Source organism: Phodopus roborovskii, unplaced genomic scaffold (genome assembly GCF_943737965.1).
Source record: "Phodopus roborovskii unplaced genomic scaffold, PHOROB, whole genome shotgun sequence".
Classification (NCBI taxonomy): domain Eukaryota; kingdom Metazoa; phylum Chordata; class Mammalia; order Rodentia; family Cricetidae; genus Phodopus; species Phodopus roborovskii.
In genome coordinates this window covers 10,391,684-10,406,074 of record NW_026126459.1, presented here as the reverse complement: position 1 = coordinate 10,406,074, position 14,391 = coordinate 10,391,684, and the positions used below count along the sequence as shown (strand labels likewise).

Below are 14,391 nucleotides of genomic sequence, written 5' to 3'. Positions count from 1 at the left end.
TGTTTCACTGAAGTCTTCATCTTCATAAACTCAGTGGGGACCATTCTGACATCGTCTGTCTCTGCTTGGTGTGATCTCTATTTCCCCATGGTTGCAATCATTGTCTTGGTGTCACTGTCTAACTAGTCCATCGATTGTCATTCACTGCCTCAAGGTCACTGTCTAGCCAGTCCAGGCCCTGTGCATGCTGGGGTTCAGTTCTGACATATGGCTGGCTGTAGTTCCCTGCACCACCACCACCACCACAGCCATGCCTGGTCGTGCCCTTGTGAGGTGGTGCTGGGACTCTGTGCTGTTGGGTACTGAATTTTTGTCTTCTCATTGTTGTTTTTAAGTTTTCACTTGGGATGTTCTTTGTGGCTTTGGGCAGAGGAATGCCTGGGCTTGTCCCCTCCATGCTAAGGCAAACAATTCTGGTGCTCTGCCCATCATTCATTAACTGTAACATTCCTAGCTCTGGCTTTCAAGAACAGACTTATTCCCACATGGGGGCTTCTGGCCTTGTGATTATGTCCATCCTTGAGAGACCCATGGAGCACACCTTCCATGCTGCACTTCCTATCAGCCTCAGCTCTTCCCCAAACTGCTATCTGAACACAGTGACCACCAGGGTCGTCTTGGGTCCCTGCTCATTGTGCCCAGACTCAATCACCACAAACTCAACTAGAAACACCAGAAACTGATGACAACACAGTCTTTGTAGTCCTGTTTTGAAGTGGGTCCTTGCAAAGCTGCAGACAGAGGTGAGTTTTCATCTAGGGGCTGGCCTGGAAAAGACTCTGTTCCAACTAACTGAACCAAGTGGTTGACAAAATCCACTTGCCTTACAGCTGGATGATCCAAGACCCAAGCTCTGTGCTGCCTGCTGGCTGAGGCCACCTGCAGGTTCTGACTGTGGGGGGCTTCTCAAATCAGCTGCTCACATCAGGAGCAAGGAGCATGCCTAGCACCACTCTGCAAGGTGGAATCTCAGTTGTGATGAGACAGATACCTCCCCCCACACACACACTGCCATCAAGACACAGGTGACACCAGAACTACAGAAGAGCTCACTACATGGAGACAGGAGTACCACCAGGCATGACATAGTTACATGGGACCACCTCAGGGTCTGCCCATCACATTCACTTCATACCTGCTCCCCTCTATGGCATGGTACAAAGGAGGGGGCTTGACTAAGCAGAGTCAAGCTCAGAGGAAAGCCAAGGCTATGGGTGAGAGAGGATCAGGCCCATTCTGCCAGACTGGCAGCTCCAAATGGCAGGCTAAGACCCTAATAAAACCGAGGAAGACACAGAGAAACTCCCAGTCAAACAAGCATAGAAGCCTCAGACACATGACAGGTCAGGTCAGCTCCTCAGAGTCAGTCCATACACAGCCACAGTGAGGCTGAAGCAGTCAAGTTCTCTGGATACACTCGCCTCTGCTGAACCAGCTTAATGCTGAGAGCACAGCTACTGCAAAACTGTCTAAGCTGCAACCCAGACCCACAACCTCCCCATGCATGGTGCCAGTGTCTGCTCACCCTTGAGACTCAGCATACACATCACAGCCCTCCCCATCCTGACTTCCCTGCATCCCACAGAGCCCAGTACCTGGAGACTGGAACATGGAGAAGGGACAGGAGCATCTGTAACTACTGCTGGCCTTGGTGACCAGCATGGCACCTCACCATGAGACTCTGGGCTCCTTTCCAGGTTCAGAATCCATGGAATAAGACAGAGAAAAAAATCACCATGTAAGTAGGAAGGTTAGATGGACAGACCAGAAACTGCAGGGTGGATGAACCAAGAGAGAGGAGAAAGGACCAAGGCTCATGAAGGAGGGTGGACAGGTGGTGGAATGGGGTATTTTCAAAGTACTGTGCAATGAATACCCACATGGAAGCCCCTAACAGTACCTGAATGTCACCATTCACCTTTTGTAGTGACCCAGAGCCTCAGGGGTCAGACCCTTCTATGATAATCCAGCATAGCAGCAACACCAAGACCCAGTCACATGATCTGAAACTCAGGGACACCAGACATGCTGGGGCACACAATGCCAGCTCTACCCACTGCGTGACAGCTTCTAGGAGTGTAACCTCACAGCACAGTAATTCTTGGGCAGTACCAGTGTTCTTCATCAGTTCACAAAGCCACCACAAGTTGAGGCAGCATCTAGAAAGCTAACCATCTCAGCAGCAGGTGGCCAGCAAGCCAAAGGATGTCTAAGCTCCTGTGCTCTGGTTTTATATGAATAAATGTATATTTGAGAATTTACTAAAGATGTCACTTGAAGGACAGCTTCACTCATAGTCATTATCACAGCCAAATGTCTAAGAGGAACAAACTAATTCTGATAGAAAAGAAAGGTCTCCCTGACCCAGTGCTAAAAATCCAACACCAGTTACTAGTCCTGTAATTATGTCCTATAGCTTCTGTCACTGACACCAATGGCAGGTGGTTCTGGCTCCCTTTCTGTCCAGAGGTTTACATGTCCTAGCCTTCCTGGGTAACAAAAGAAATTTCCCCCAAGGAAAATAAGTCTTGGTCTCCAACACCCATGCCTCTCAGGAAATGTGTGAATTCTGGATCCAGCTCCAGATCTGACAGGAAATGGACATGCCAAAGCTCCTTAGCCATACTCTTTGAACACCACTCTATACCTTGCTCTTATCAGGCTAGAAGTGCCCCCTATTTCCAACCTCCACACCCTCTGCACCACTACAGGAAATGCACTTGTCATCCCAGACACTAATACCATCTCTGCTCAGTGGAGAGCATCCTTGGAAAGGGTCCTACACCCAGATGGTAGAGACAAGGAGCTTCAAATCATCAATGAGAATGAACTATGGCGCCTATTTATTGAAGCAAAAACCCTAAGTTAAAACTCAAGTGAGCAAATGGAAAGCAGGGAGAAAGCCCCTAGCAAGAGCAGTGGGCAGCAGGGACCTGTCATTCGCAATCATCATCTGTTCCCAACATTTCAGACAAAAGCACCCAGTGCAGGATCTACCGCATGGAGGCATGAGGAAGGAGTGGGGAGCAGAGATGTGCTGAGGCCTATACTCCTAACAGCACTCTTTTATAACTGTGCAAAGTGCAGCCCAGGGAAAGGGCTCTCAGAACAACTGTTAATGTTCTAATGTAGAACAGAACATCCTCTGTGGTCACAAGCCAACTGTCCATCAGTATGAGGACATAAAAGGAAAAACAGCAATCCTTCTGTCCTGACAGGAATTTCTGTATGGGCAAACCAGAAAGAAGGCCACATGCCTCAGGATCTTGGCATGCTCCCGTTCTACAAATGGGATGACAAACTGACCCTTGGTATTAATGGAGCCCTCTCAACTTGTTTGGGGAGAGCCCTGAAAATGAGCTTGTGCTAGGAAGAAAAAGGGAAGAAGTGGCAGGGCATACAAACAGCAGGAAAGTGGAGGGTGAAGGAGGACCCTAGTGATGGACAGGGTACTCTTCCAGGTACCACTTTAGGAGTGGAGATGGCCTGCTGGCCTGATGTCAAGATCCCAAGACATCTATGTAGGCTGAGAATGTGCACTAAGAACATAGACTTGAATCAAAAGCTGGTAGAAGAGCAAGCCAGAAACAACATTCTTAACATGGGGTTGGTTCCAGGCTCTCTGGATGAGGAAGGCCAAAAAGCCCAAGAACCGGCTAGTCCATGGAACCCCCAAATCAGGCCCTGAGAGCAGGGATGTCCCAAAGGAACAGAGCATCGACAGCACTGAGCTCTGGTTATCCTAATAGCATTGGGTGGCAAATGTCATCACTGTCCCCAGAAATCAAGAGCAGGAGATCCTGCCACTCTGCCCAAGAGGTCTATAGGTATATGGGTATACAGGGCACAACAATCAGGCAACAGAGGATACAATCCTCAGAGAAATATAAGCAAGCACTGAAGACTGGCTCTTGCGAGCACCAGGAACTGTGGCAATTATTCCTAAGAAAGCCCATGGGCTGGGCCTCTGCTGCACACTGCACACATGGATTTCTCTGCCCAAGGGAACATCCCCAAGCTGCAACATGGTCCCAGGAAGACTGCATTTACACGTCTGCTTTTCAATCAGCTTGTCTGTGTGCCTCAAATGAAATGCCATCATCATTTCCAGTTGGGAATTAGCTATTCTGAGGCCTAATGAAGCTGCACACTGGAGAGGGACTACTGTATGGCAAGAGACAGTCACAGAAAGGATTGTCCAGGCCTGAGCCACACCACTGATTTATTCTCTGCTCTCCAACTGCTTACCTTGTCAGGGTAATAAAAATATTTTCACTTGGCTGGTAATAAAACTAAATCTAGTTTACTAGCTATAACTGAATCCGATCTTGAAAGAATAAGTCAATTTTAACTTTACAATGTAGTCACGACAGCTTTCTGAGAAATTTCATTAAAATCACATTTAACTGGAATTAAAAACCCAAGAAAGGGAAAATGTACAAGGAGATAGAGCCACTTAACACGCAGAGGTAGGACTACTGCTCAGTAATGAGTTCTAGTGTTTTCTTCCTTAAGGGAATGGGGGAAATATTGGTAAAAATATTGGCCACAGGCACCTCTCCAGCTTCCACCAGGGGCCTCCTCTGTAACTGGTTACCCAGGAGCTGCAACTGGAACAAAGTGCTGAGGCAGGTGTGAAGGCATCCTCCTAGGATCCCAACAGTATCTTCTTGACTTTGTGTAAAGAAGCTGCCACTGCAGACTTCTCCCATGGCCTATACTAGGTCTTCCCAGTTTGACCTTTGACCATTTTCTATTCCTGTCACCCCTCATCTTCCCATGTGCTCACTTCTGAAATCCACAGTCCTTCCATCATGAATGCTACCTGTCATAAAAAACATGAGGCAAGGGGCTGGAGAGATAGCTCAGTGGTTAAGACTGATCTTCTTAGTTCAATACCTAGCACCCACATGGCAGCTCACAACTGTCTGTAACTCCAGTTCCAGGGAACCTAACACTCTCATACAAACATACACAGAAGTGTTTGCCAATGCATGTAAAAAAAAAAAAAAAAAAAAAAAAAGTAAATGATTTTTTTTTTTAATGAGGCTGCTTTGTCAGGCATTTAGACACAGTAATGATAAAAACACATCTGACTGCTAGGAGGGTGGCAATAAGATCCGCAGTGGCTTCAGACAAAAGAGAGGACAGGCAGAGACCCATGTGCACTCCTGTGAAAGAACCAATCAGAAAATGCAGTCCTATGTATGGCCAGCCTCAAGCTGTGGAGAAAGAGGGACAGAGGAGGACAGGGCAGCCACAGTGCCATGATTCTAGAAGTGTAACCCAGTCTTGAGGCTAAGGGGATGGACTGGTAAGAGGGGAAAGCACCAGAATATAAAACACTGAACCTCTATAAGAATGGATGGCCAGCAAAGGTCCTCATCCTAGGCAGCCATGACTAAGAGACCTAATGCAGTTGTTAGAGCATAGAGGCCAACATTCATGGCCCCTGCAGAAACAAAACCAAAAATAAAAAAGTTCATCCTCCTACAGGCTCTGAACAATGGTAAATATACCCATCAGTACAGTACAGGAACCCTAGGCTAGCACTGCAAAGAATCACTAGTAAGACAGAAGAGGAAGAACCTCACTAAGAAAGAGCAGTATGTATCCAGCCTCAGCAGCATCTCACAGGGAAAAGCCAAAGGGACCTAGTGCTTATAGAGCTCAGCCTTGCCCACAGAAGAGAATACTCCAGAGAAGATGGGAAGCTGCTCCCAACAGACCAAGACACAGATATATGCAGTCAGTACCAAGACATCTATAAGATAACTGCAAGACCAGCAATGGTCAATGCAGTATCCACACCAGTAAGAAGAGCCACATCTGAAAGTTTAACAATGACAGGTCCAGTGACCATCAACGGTAATCACATTTTTGTATTAGCATGCATGCTCCAACAGAAGCATCTCTGGCTGACCTTCCTCAACAATCTTTGCTCAGCCTGACTCAGTTTCCCAACCCCCCACCCTCACCCTCCAAGCCCAGCAGTGTCTCTCTCTACCTTAGGATCCTCCAACTTCCCGACCCAGGAGACCCAGGGTCCAGGGAGAGCAAAAGAACTACCATAGTTCCTGCCTCTTCCCTAATCCCTAAAGCGCCCAGTACCATCCCAAGTCCCTGTGCCTCCAGAAACAGGCTTCTTCCCCCTCTCCCCAGAAAACCCCACCAGCTGCGCCAAGTACTTCTGGTCTTAAGCACCTTCTTCCTTGGCAATGCGGTCTTTCTTGAGTGGTCCCATGAATGCTTTCTTCTCTTCCATGGTTTGGAAACAACCACGGCCAAACTTGGAGGTGGTGTCAATGAATTTCAAGTCAATCTCCTCCAGAGCCCATTGTTTGACCTGTACCAGCAAGGACTTGTGGAGAGTGAGCACTTGCTTCTTGGTTCCCACCACACAGTCTTTGAGCAGGACAAAGTCATTGGTCACCTTATCATAATGGACAAAGCCACCCAGTGGGTTGATGCTCTTGTCAGACAGGTCATAGTCAGTAGATGCATTGTTCTTGATCAGCTTACCATCCTTAATGAGGTAGCCTTGACCAATCTTGTAAATCTTTTTGTTAATCTCTGTTCAGTGATGGTAGCCTTTCTGCCCAGCTTGAGCCACAGAGAAGGCCACACGAGCAGGGTGCCAGGCTCCAATACAGGCAACCTTGCGCAGCCCTCAATGGATCTTGTGGGGCAGTTTCTTGGCATGCCAACGACTTGTCACCCCTTTGTAGCCTTTGCCTTTTGTCACCCCAATTACATCAATCATCTCATCCTGTCCAAGCACCTGGTTCACAGGAACCTGCTGCTCCAGCCTCTCCCGGGCCCATTCTAGCTTAGCCACATTAGCCACAGTGCCCCCCCCCCACCATTCACCTGGATCTCCTTCAAGTGTGCCTTCTTCTGGCAGAAGAAGCAGACGCATCTGAGTGTGAGCAATAATGCAGATGACTTGGCAGTACTTCTTCATGCTATTGAAGTCTTTCTCCAGCTGTTTCTTGCCCATGTCATCCTGCCATTTCTTACAGTATTTGGTGAAGGCCTTCTTCTTAGATCTGTGCCAGTTCTTGTAGAAATGCCTTTTATACTCATCACTGATGTGCTCAGCAAACACTGTCTTGAAGGTGCAGAGACCTCGTGAGGTTTCACATATCCCACGATGCCTACAACCACCATGGGTAGTGTTTCCACAATGGTTACAGCCTCCACAACTTCTTTCTTGTGCACCTTGGATCCTGGCCTGTCAACTTCCCAGACAATGTGGGTCATGCCAGCCTTGTAGCCTAGAAAGGGTCTTGGAAGGGTCATCCTTGGGGAAGCTCTTCACTTTACCATGATGCCAGCTGCTGTGCTTCCGAGGCAAGAAGCCCAAAGACCCATGCCTGGGAGCAGAGAATTTCCTGTTAGACATCTTGCCTTCCCATGCTGCTAATAGAGCCAGAAACAGGCTTCTTAAAGATAGTACCAGTGTCTCCCTGAAGGACTAACATTCCATCTCCTCTATGAACTTTTTGAGATCTGATCTGGGTCTTCTGACTGGGCATGACCAGCATCTCTTTAGGCACTGAAGAGGCTATACATGTCCAAGCAATCTTCTTAACACAGCTCAAGCTCTGTGTCTCATGTCAGAAGACACAACAGATGTTTCAACTGTGCCACAGTCAGACATAATGTGAGGACAAGGCCTGGAAGTGGGCACTGGCCCTGGACTCCTCAGAAGTGCTCTGGTCACAGCCTTTGGGAGGCAAGGGCTAGAAGTCTGTTTATGTCTGGCAATTCTATCCTGGCAGCAATTCAGGCCATGTGATCTCAGATATAATGGATGTTAGTGACAAAATGTGCAAGGGGTCATTACAATTTGCTGCAAAAATGTAAATTCTCACTTCTAAATACACATATGCATTCCAGGTGCAACATGAGCAAAAACTACAGGCTGCATTCCTTGGGCTAATTTTTCCAGGAGGTGAGGGTCTAACAAACACCTATCACTGAAATGGGAAATTACTTAATGGTGGGAGCAGGTGGCCACTTCGTATAAAAGGGCTTTGATAAATCAGACTAGTGAACACACATGCTATCTTCTTTAGGCAACAAACTCCTAAGTAAATTTAAACAATGAGAGAAGCAGGCCAGGGCAGAATAGACAGTATTATATTTCTCTTTCTAGGGAGCTCTGTGATGCACACCATTGGAATATGGATGGAACATATTGTAAGACTCATGCAGCTTTTAGTCATTTAAGTCCCTAGGCCATGACAAGCCTTGTGGGGTTTAGTTATTCTTCCTAAATAAAAATATCAAGCCCTTAACCTCCCCTGACTTCAATGTTCTAGATATTTGTGAAATTAATGCAAGTTTAGATGGGATTGAAGCCTACAAAACTCTCTATTGTCCTTTCCAAGCTGGTGACTATAGTGTCCATAGTCTCTCAGCTTGGGCTGTCCCCTGATCTATTATAGCCAAATGCCCTGGGCTCCCAATAAAATGGGAATGGGCTTTGTGTTCCAGGCTCTGTTGGACACACAAGGAGCTCAAACATGCTTCTCAGGTCCCTTCTTCCTGCCTCAGGCACTCACCAAGGATATGTTTGACAGTTGCTATCATCAGCCTAAATCACAAAGTGAAGACCAGCAGGACAAAGCCCCCAGCCCGCCACAAGGCTGCATGAGGATAAGTGCTGCCCTGAGCTGCTGAGGTGTGGCACTGTGATCTCCAAGGCCTAGGCCATATTCTAGCTTCTAAGGGTGGTGTGGACTTCGACACTCGGCCACTTGGAATTTGGTTAACATGCTACTCGGTGTGATTCAAGTATATGGCCATATACTCAGGAACCTTCTCAGAGAAGCAGACAGTGCTGAATCAGGCAGGAATCAACAGAGGCCACTGGAAGAGGAGAAACTGCTGCTGATAGAAAGTCAAAAGGAAGGAGGAGGCGACAGCAGGCACATGTGGGCGTAAGAAAGGAACCACAGGGTGAGGGGAACAGCTGCAGCAGCAGGCCTTGAACACATGTACCACAAAAGGGCATGACACCCCAAGCACATCCCACCAGGATGTCTCGGCTCCTGTCACACACAGTCTTGAACATGGAACGTCTCAAGTTCTGCAGGCAATGGAAGAGCCCCAGTAGACTGTCCAGCAGCATCCCCAGGCCGCCCATGCTCCCAGCAGCACTTTTGGCTGATGGTAATAGTTTTTAAGCCACACTAGCACAGTGTGTAGCTGTCTGATGGTGGTGGCTTTGCAGGATGGGGGCATGACTCTGTATTTCTCTGACTAAATGCTTTCATGCATAACCTTTCCCAAACATGCAGTCTGCCATGTCCACCACAGGTGGGTGGAGGACTGGAGGCACAGTCCAGCTGCAGGTTCCACCTGCTCCTCCCAACAGAGAAACAAGCCATGTGTCTCACAGCAGATCAAGAAGTAATACAAAAAGGGAAGAAGAATTGGGTGCTGTTTGCCTTTGTTTACACAGTGCCCCCAATCCACCTGGCACTATGTGGCAATCTCCTAATACCCACCTACCAGCAATCCAGGTGGCCCAATTGAAACCCATTTCTCCTGAGGTAGGGAGATGGTCTGTCTAGGCAGCCTGGCCCAGAAGAAACTCTTTTCCCAAGAGCTGCTCCTTCAACACTAGGACAAGAAAGTGAGCAATTAGGAGGGAATGGGACCCTTGCCAGGAACAACAGCACTTGGATATACAAGCATGCAGCCCCCATGGGGCATGTGAGGATTAGAAGCCAGCTTCTGCTGTGGATGAAGCTGCTCTCACATAGGAAATCTCAAATCCTTTCCAATACCCTGGGGGCCAGTGTTCTGATGTTCTAGACTTCAGACATAGCCAGAAAGAGATTTGCCTTTCTGGACGTAGTGCCATCTGGTTTTCTGCAGGCTTCTGAGTGGACAACCTGCCTCTCCAGACAGGATAGACATGGTGCTAAGCTGTCTCCTACACTTGGGTCTAAAGCTCCCATGGACCATTCTCCTGATTGTACCATCCCGACAGCTCCTATGTGAGTTTATTCACTTTCCATCTTTACTTACAGTTTTCCTGGGTCAGTGTGAAACAATCTGGGTTCACAGAGACTGGCATTTCTACCTCAAAGGATACGTTTGCTGAATGCAGACTCTTTCAGTAGAGTGGCAACACCACTTTTTATTATTTATTAAGACTGTTCCCAATGAACTGATGGAGATCTTTCTGTAACAGTTTCCAGTGACTCATTCCAGCACTCAGAAGCCTGAGGCATGAGGATCACGAGATTGTGAGTTCAAGGATGTCTTAATCTACATAGTGAGATCTTTATAAAACACAAAGTTTCTCTCTGTGGTTTGTTTCATTAAACCCACTGTTATATATTTGCACAGTTTTCTCTGCTAACTCCATTCGGGATCCACTGGCCTCTTGAATCTGAGAGCAGGTACCATTGTTTCTTCCAGTTACTAACCTCTGTCCTCCCTTCCTATGGAGTTTTGAGTTCACACTCTATGTCTCCACCTTCCTGCACTTTGTGTTCAGAATTCTCCCTGCCTCACTAGGGTTTTCTCTGATCCATCTTCTAATACACTGACAGCTCTAACGTGTTAGGCTTGCTCACTGAACTCTTCAGTTAGTTGTTTTTGTAAGTATCATAATATTCTCAGTGTGTGTGTGAGAGAGACAGAGACGCAGAGAAAGAGATGGAGCATGCTATGGCAGGTATGTGGAGGTCAAAGAACACTTCTGTGGACTTTGTTCTCTCCTTCCACTTGCATGTGGGTTCCAGGGATCAGACTTAGGTCATCGGGCTTGCATGGCCAGGCATTTTTCAGACTTCTTCTGCCAAAAAACTGTATAGTCTTCTATTCTCTAAAGCTATATTCATGATTCTTTCTTTCATTCATAATAAGAACAGCAGTTTTACTCTGTGTGCCTACAGAGCAGCAAAGCTCCCCACTTAATGGACCTGGCTCTTTTATCACTTATTCTCACTGCAGGAGTCTTGTGTATGGATCATCTCTGACTGTGTACAGGCCACTTCACTTAAAAAACAGAATACAGTGAGAACTTAAGTTCTGGGGGCTTACTCTAGAAAATATTTTGTTCTCTATATCACAAGCCTTGTGAAGAACTCTAGCATACAATCTTCAGAAACAATGCTCCAACAATACTAGTCCTCTATGTCTTGAAGCTGGGCTGGGGTAATGTGAGGGCTATGTGACTCCCCTCCACCCCCTGTAAGTCACACAAACATACACACCCTGGTGTGTCACTCTTCTAGCTCTCAAGAATTAGGCAGCATGCCCAAAGACTCCTATTCTGGGTACACCAGAGTCCACTTAGCATCCTGAGAGGCTGGCAAGCAGTTCCTGGGACCACTTGTTCTGGAAGGGGGCATGACCACCAGACAGCAGTGGCTTTGGTGCCGGCTGATCTCACAAGGGCCCAACAAGAAAGTCTCTAACAGCATCCCTTCTCTTGAAATACACTGATTTTCTTTTCTTCCTTCCTTCCTTCCTTCCTTCCTTCCTTCCTTCCTTTCTTTCTTTCTTTCTTTCTTTCTTTCTTTCTTTCCCCCATGTTCCTTTTCGTTTCTTTCTTTACTGGCTTTGGAAACATCATATCTGCCTTTTTAATTGTCTTCAGCTGGAACCTGCTACAGTAAAAGCCCCTCCCTCTCTACCCAGCTCCAATGGCTCAAGTTGTCATTCCACGGGGCTTCCGTGGATGTTTCGGAGGCCATCTGCCTGCTCCAGAGACAGCCTCTGCTTCTCCTCCAGCACCATCTCAAAGGCTGCTGCCTGCTTCCTCCTCTGCCTCTGTCATAGACATGAAGCTCCCTTCACCTGTGCATCACCATGTGCTGCCCCCCCCCCCCGGGCAGGCACCTTCATCAGAGGTTCAGCAGTGCAGGAGAAGCATTACTCAAAGGGGTAATCTCTTAACAATGCCCTTGGGAAACTCTTTAACTACTCCTTACCACACGAAAATAGTGACGGTGCCTATCTTCAACAGTCTCCACCCTTTGGTACCTACCTTCTTCCCTGCTCAGGTTTGCCATCTGTCTCACTTCTGTGCCCACGACCTCAGACCTCACACAGGTTCCCTATCTCTGTTCTGTGGGACAACTGTTCTTTTTACACCACCCATCCGGAACACAGCACAAAAGCCCCAGTCTTCTGCAAGCCCATAACCACTCCCCCTCACCAAGGCATCAGTGCTCTCTCTGACCTTCCCTAGAAGCGCAGAACTCAAGCAGCAGATTAAAATTGTTTAAGTAATTGTTTTCTACACAGTATATCCTTCCATTGATGAAGGGTTTACAGTGAGTCACCTATAGGTGAGGCAACTAGAGCTGCAGCCTTGGAGCTTCTCCAAATATTAGTGGACGCGGAGTGAGGAGAAGGCTCCCCGCCAGGGCTGGAGGCCCCGAAGACTAGATATTTCCTGCTTGTACAGTCCCGTGTCCTCATGATGAAGCAGTTATACAAATTTTCAGAGCTTCTGACATGAGAACAGAAACAATCAGGTTGCACAGCCTGCCCTCCAATATTGGACACCATCCCGGGCTGGGAAGAGCTGATCCTTGAGTGGAAGTAAAGATGCCCTTCACAGGCAGGCAGTCTGCAGTAGTTGCTGCTGCTCTTCTGAACAATCACCTTGTAAATCTACAGTGTGCCTCCCTCTGAACCACAGCACCAGAAAAAAAATCAATTCAAACATTTCCCCAACTGCAGCGCTGGAGCAAACCAGCCCTGGCCACAACTTAAGGCTCATGGAAAATATAAAATAAGCCTTCTAAGGGGCACAGGAGGAAAAGAAGAACCTGCTAGAACTGTGTAACTCACAGCTCCTGCAAATAGTATTTCAAAGAACTAAATGAGGCCGGGGACACTTGTGAAATCGCTGGTAGGAAAAACCTCAACTAGAGCCGAGCGAGCGAGAGTGCAACATGAGTGCAGAATAAACGCACAGGGTACACCGATGGCAGGAAGAGCAACACTTTGGAGAAAGGTTGAAAAGCATACTGAATCCAATAAAGCTCCCCTAGAAGTGCATGAGACTTCATAATATGGAAATGAGGTAATAACCATCAGACACAGAACCGACTCCCAGACTCAATCAAGGAACACAGAGCAGTTTAGAATTTTTTGGCTCTGGTTTATAGTGTCATTCAGCCATTTCCCAAACCAAGCGTCTTCCTATGAAGAGAGCTGACAATTTTCTTCTTTGACCAGAGCAGCGCGGGAACGCTAGGAAGGAGCCTGCACACACAGAAGGCACAGAGCCAAGACTACGTCTCAACAGTTCTCTGTACCTTTGGCGAGGTGACTTGCCTGACTCACCTGGGACTCTAGGAAGCAGAGAGCATCTACAGCTCACTGGTGACTGGATGGTATCATATATATACATAGGTCTGGTTCTGCTTGGCATCACTTTGTTAATGCTCTGCTCATTAATTTAACAAACTATCAGGAGGCTCTGGTTTGGAATGGGCAAGCATTATCTCTCAACTTTCATTTAATTAAACTCTGCTATTGCAATATGACATTCAGCACATAGCAGGGGGAATTATTTTAAGGACGAAGGTAAAAAGTATTTCAAAAGCCTCACTTAAACATGAAAGCATAATCTAAAATTATCAGAGCACACACTATAATTTTTCTATAATATTGAAGATGTTCTTTCTGGACTTGGTAATTAATTGGATTCCATGGAGAAATTATTCCATCCTCCGTGATAGAAAATGATATGCACAGGCAGGAGAGGCAAGGCAAAGGACAGCCACCAGCAACCACCTTGCTGCCCAGATGAGAAGCTGCAGATGACCCAGGAGGGAGGCTGGCTGCCAGGAGCACAGGCATCTCCTTCCCCACAGATTCCTGACTGGAGCACAGAATGAAGGGCCGGACAGCACCTTCTGTTAAGGATGCACTTGGGTGAGAACTAGCAGGTCCAGGAACCACCAGCCAAATGAAAACAAGGACAGTGGTATCCTTGCTGAAGGCAAGGCCACCTCCCTAGCCTTCTTCCTTCTAGCATGCTCCCTGCCTCAGCAAGGGGATGCACTGGACACTGACTTACCATCAATCCGGCTCACAAGTTCCTCCAGCATCTTCACTTTCATTTGAATCCCAGGCTGGGCAAAGGTGTAATTGTCCTAAGGAAAAAATAACAATGCACATAAAATAAAACATGGGGTTGGAGAGGCTTTGAGACCTTAGATTCAGATACCCGGAACCCACATGAAAGCCAAGCAGCTATGGAAGCCACCTGTGACCCCAGCACTTGGGAGAGAGTGACAGTTCATCCCCAGATCAGGTTGAGCTCTATATTCAACCAAGAGACTGTACCTCTAAAACTAAACTGAAGTGGGATTGAAGAAAGCAACCAACATCAACTCCAAGCCT

The 14,391-nt window shown here is 47.3% G+C and overlaps 1 protein-coding gene and 1 pseudogene across 2 annotated transcripts in view; both read right to left on the bottom strand.

The window, feature by feature from the left end:
* Window positions 1-14,391, bottom strand: part of Tbc1d22a (TBC1 domain family member 22A) — a 286,880-nt gene that overhangs the window by 110,770 nt on the left and 161,719 nt on the right. For both annotated transcript variants that reach the window (XM_051189573.1, XM_051189571.1), the window contains one exon: window positions 14,066-14,141. In XM_051189573.1, coding sequence (XP_051045530.1) covers window positions 14,066-14,141 — 76 coding nt within the window. The remainder of the gene's footprint in view (window positions 1-14,065; window positions 14,142-14,391) is intronic.
* On the bottom strand, window positions 6,188-7,405 carry LOC127225924 (60S ribosomal protein L3-like; annotated as a pseudogene).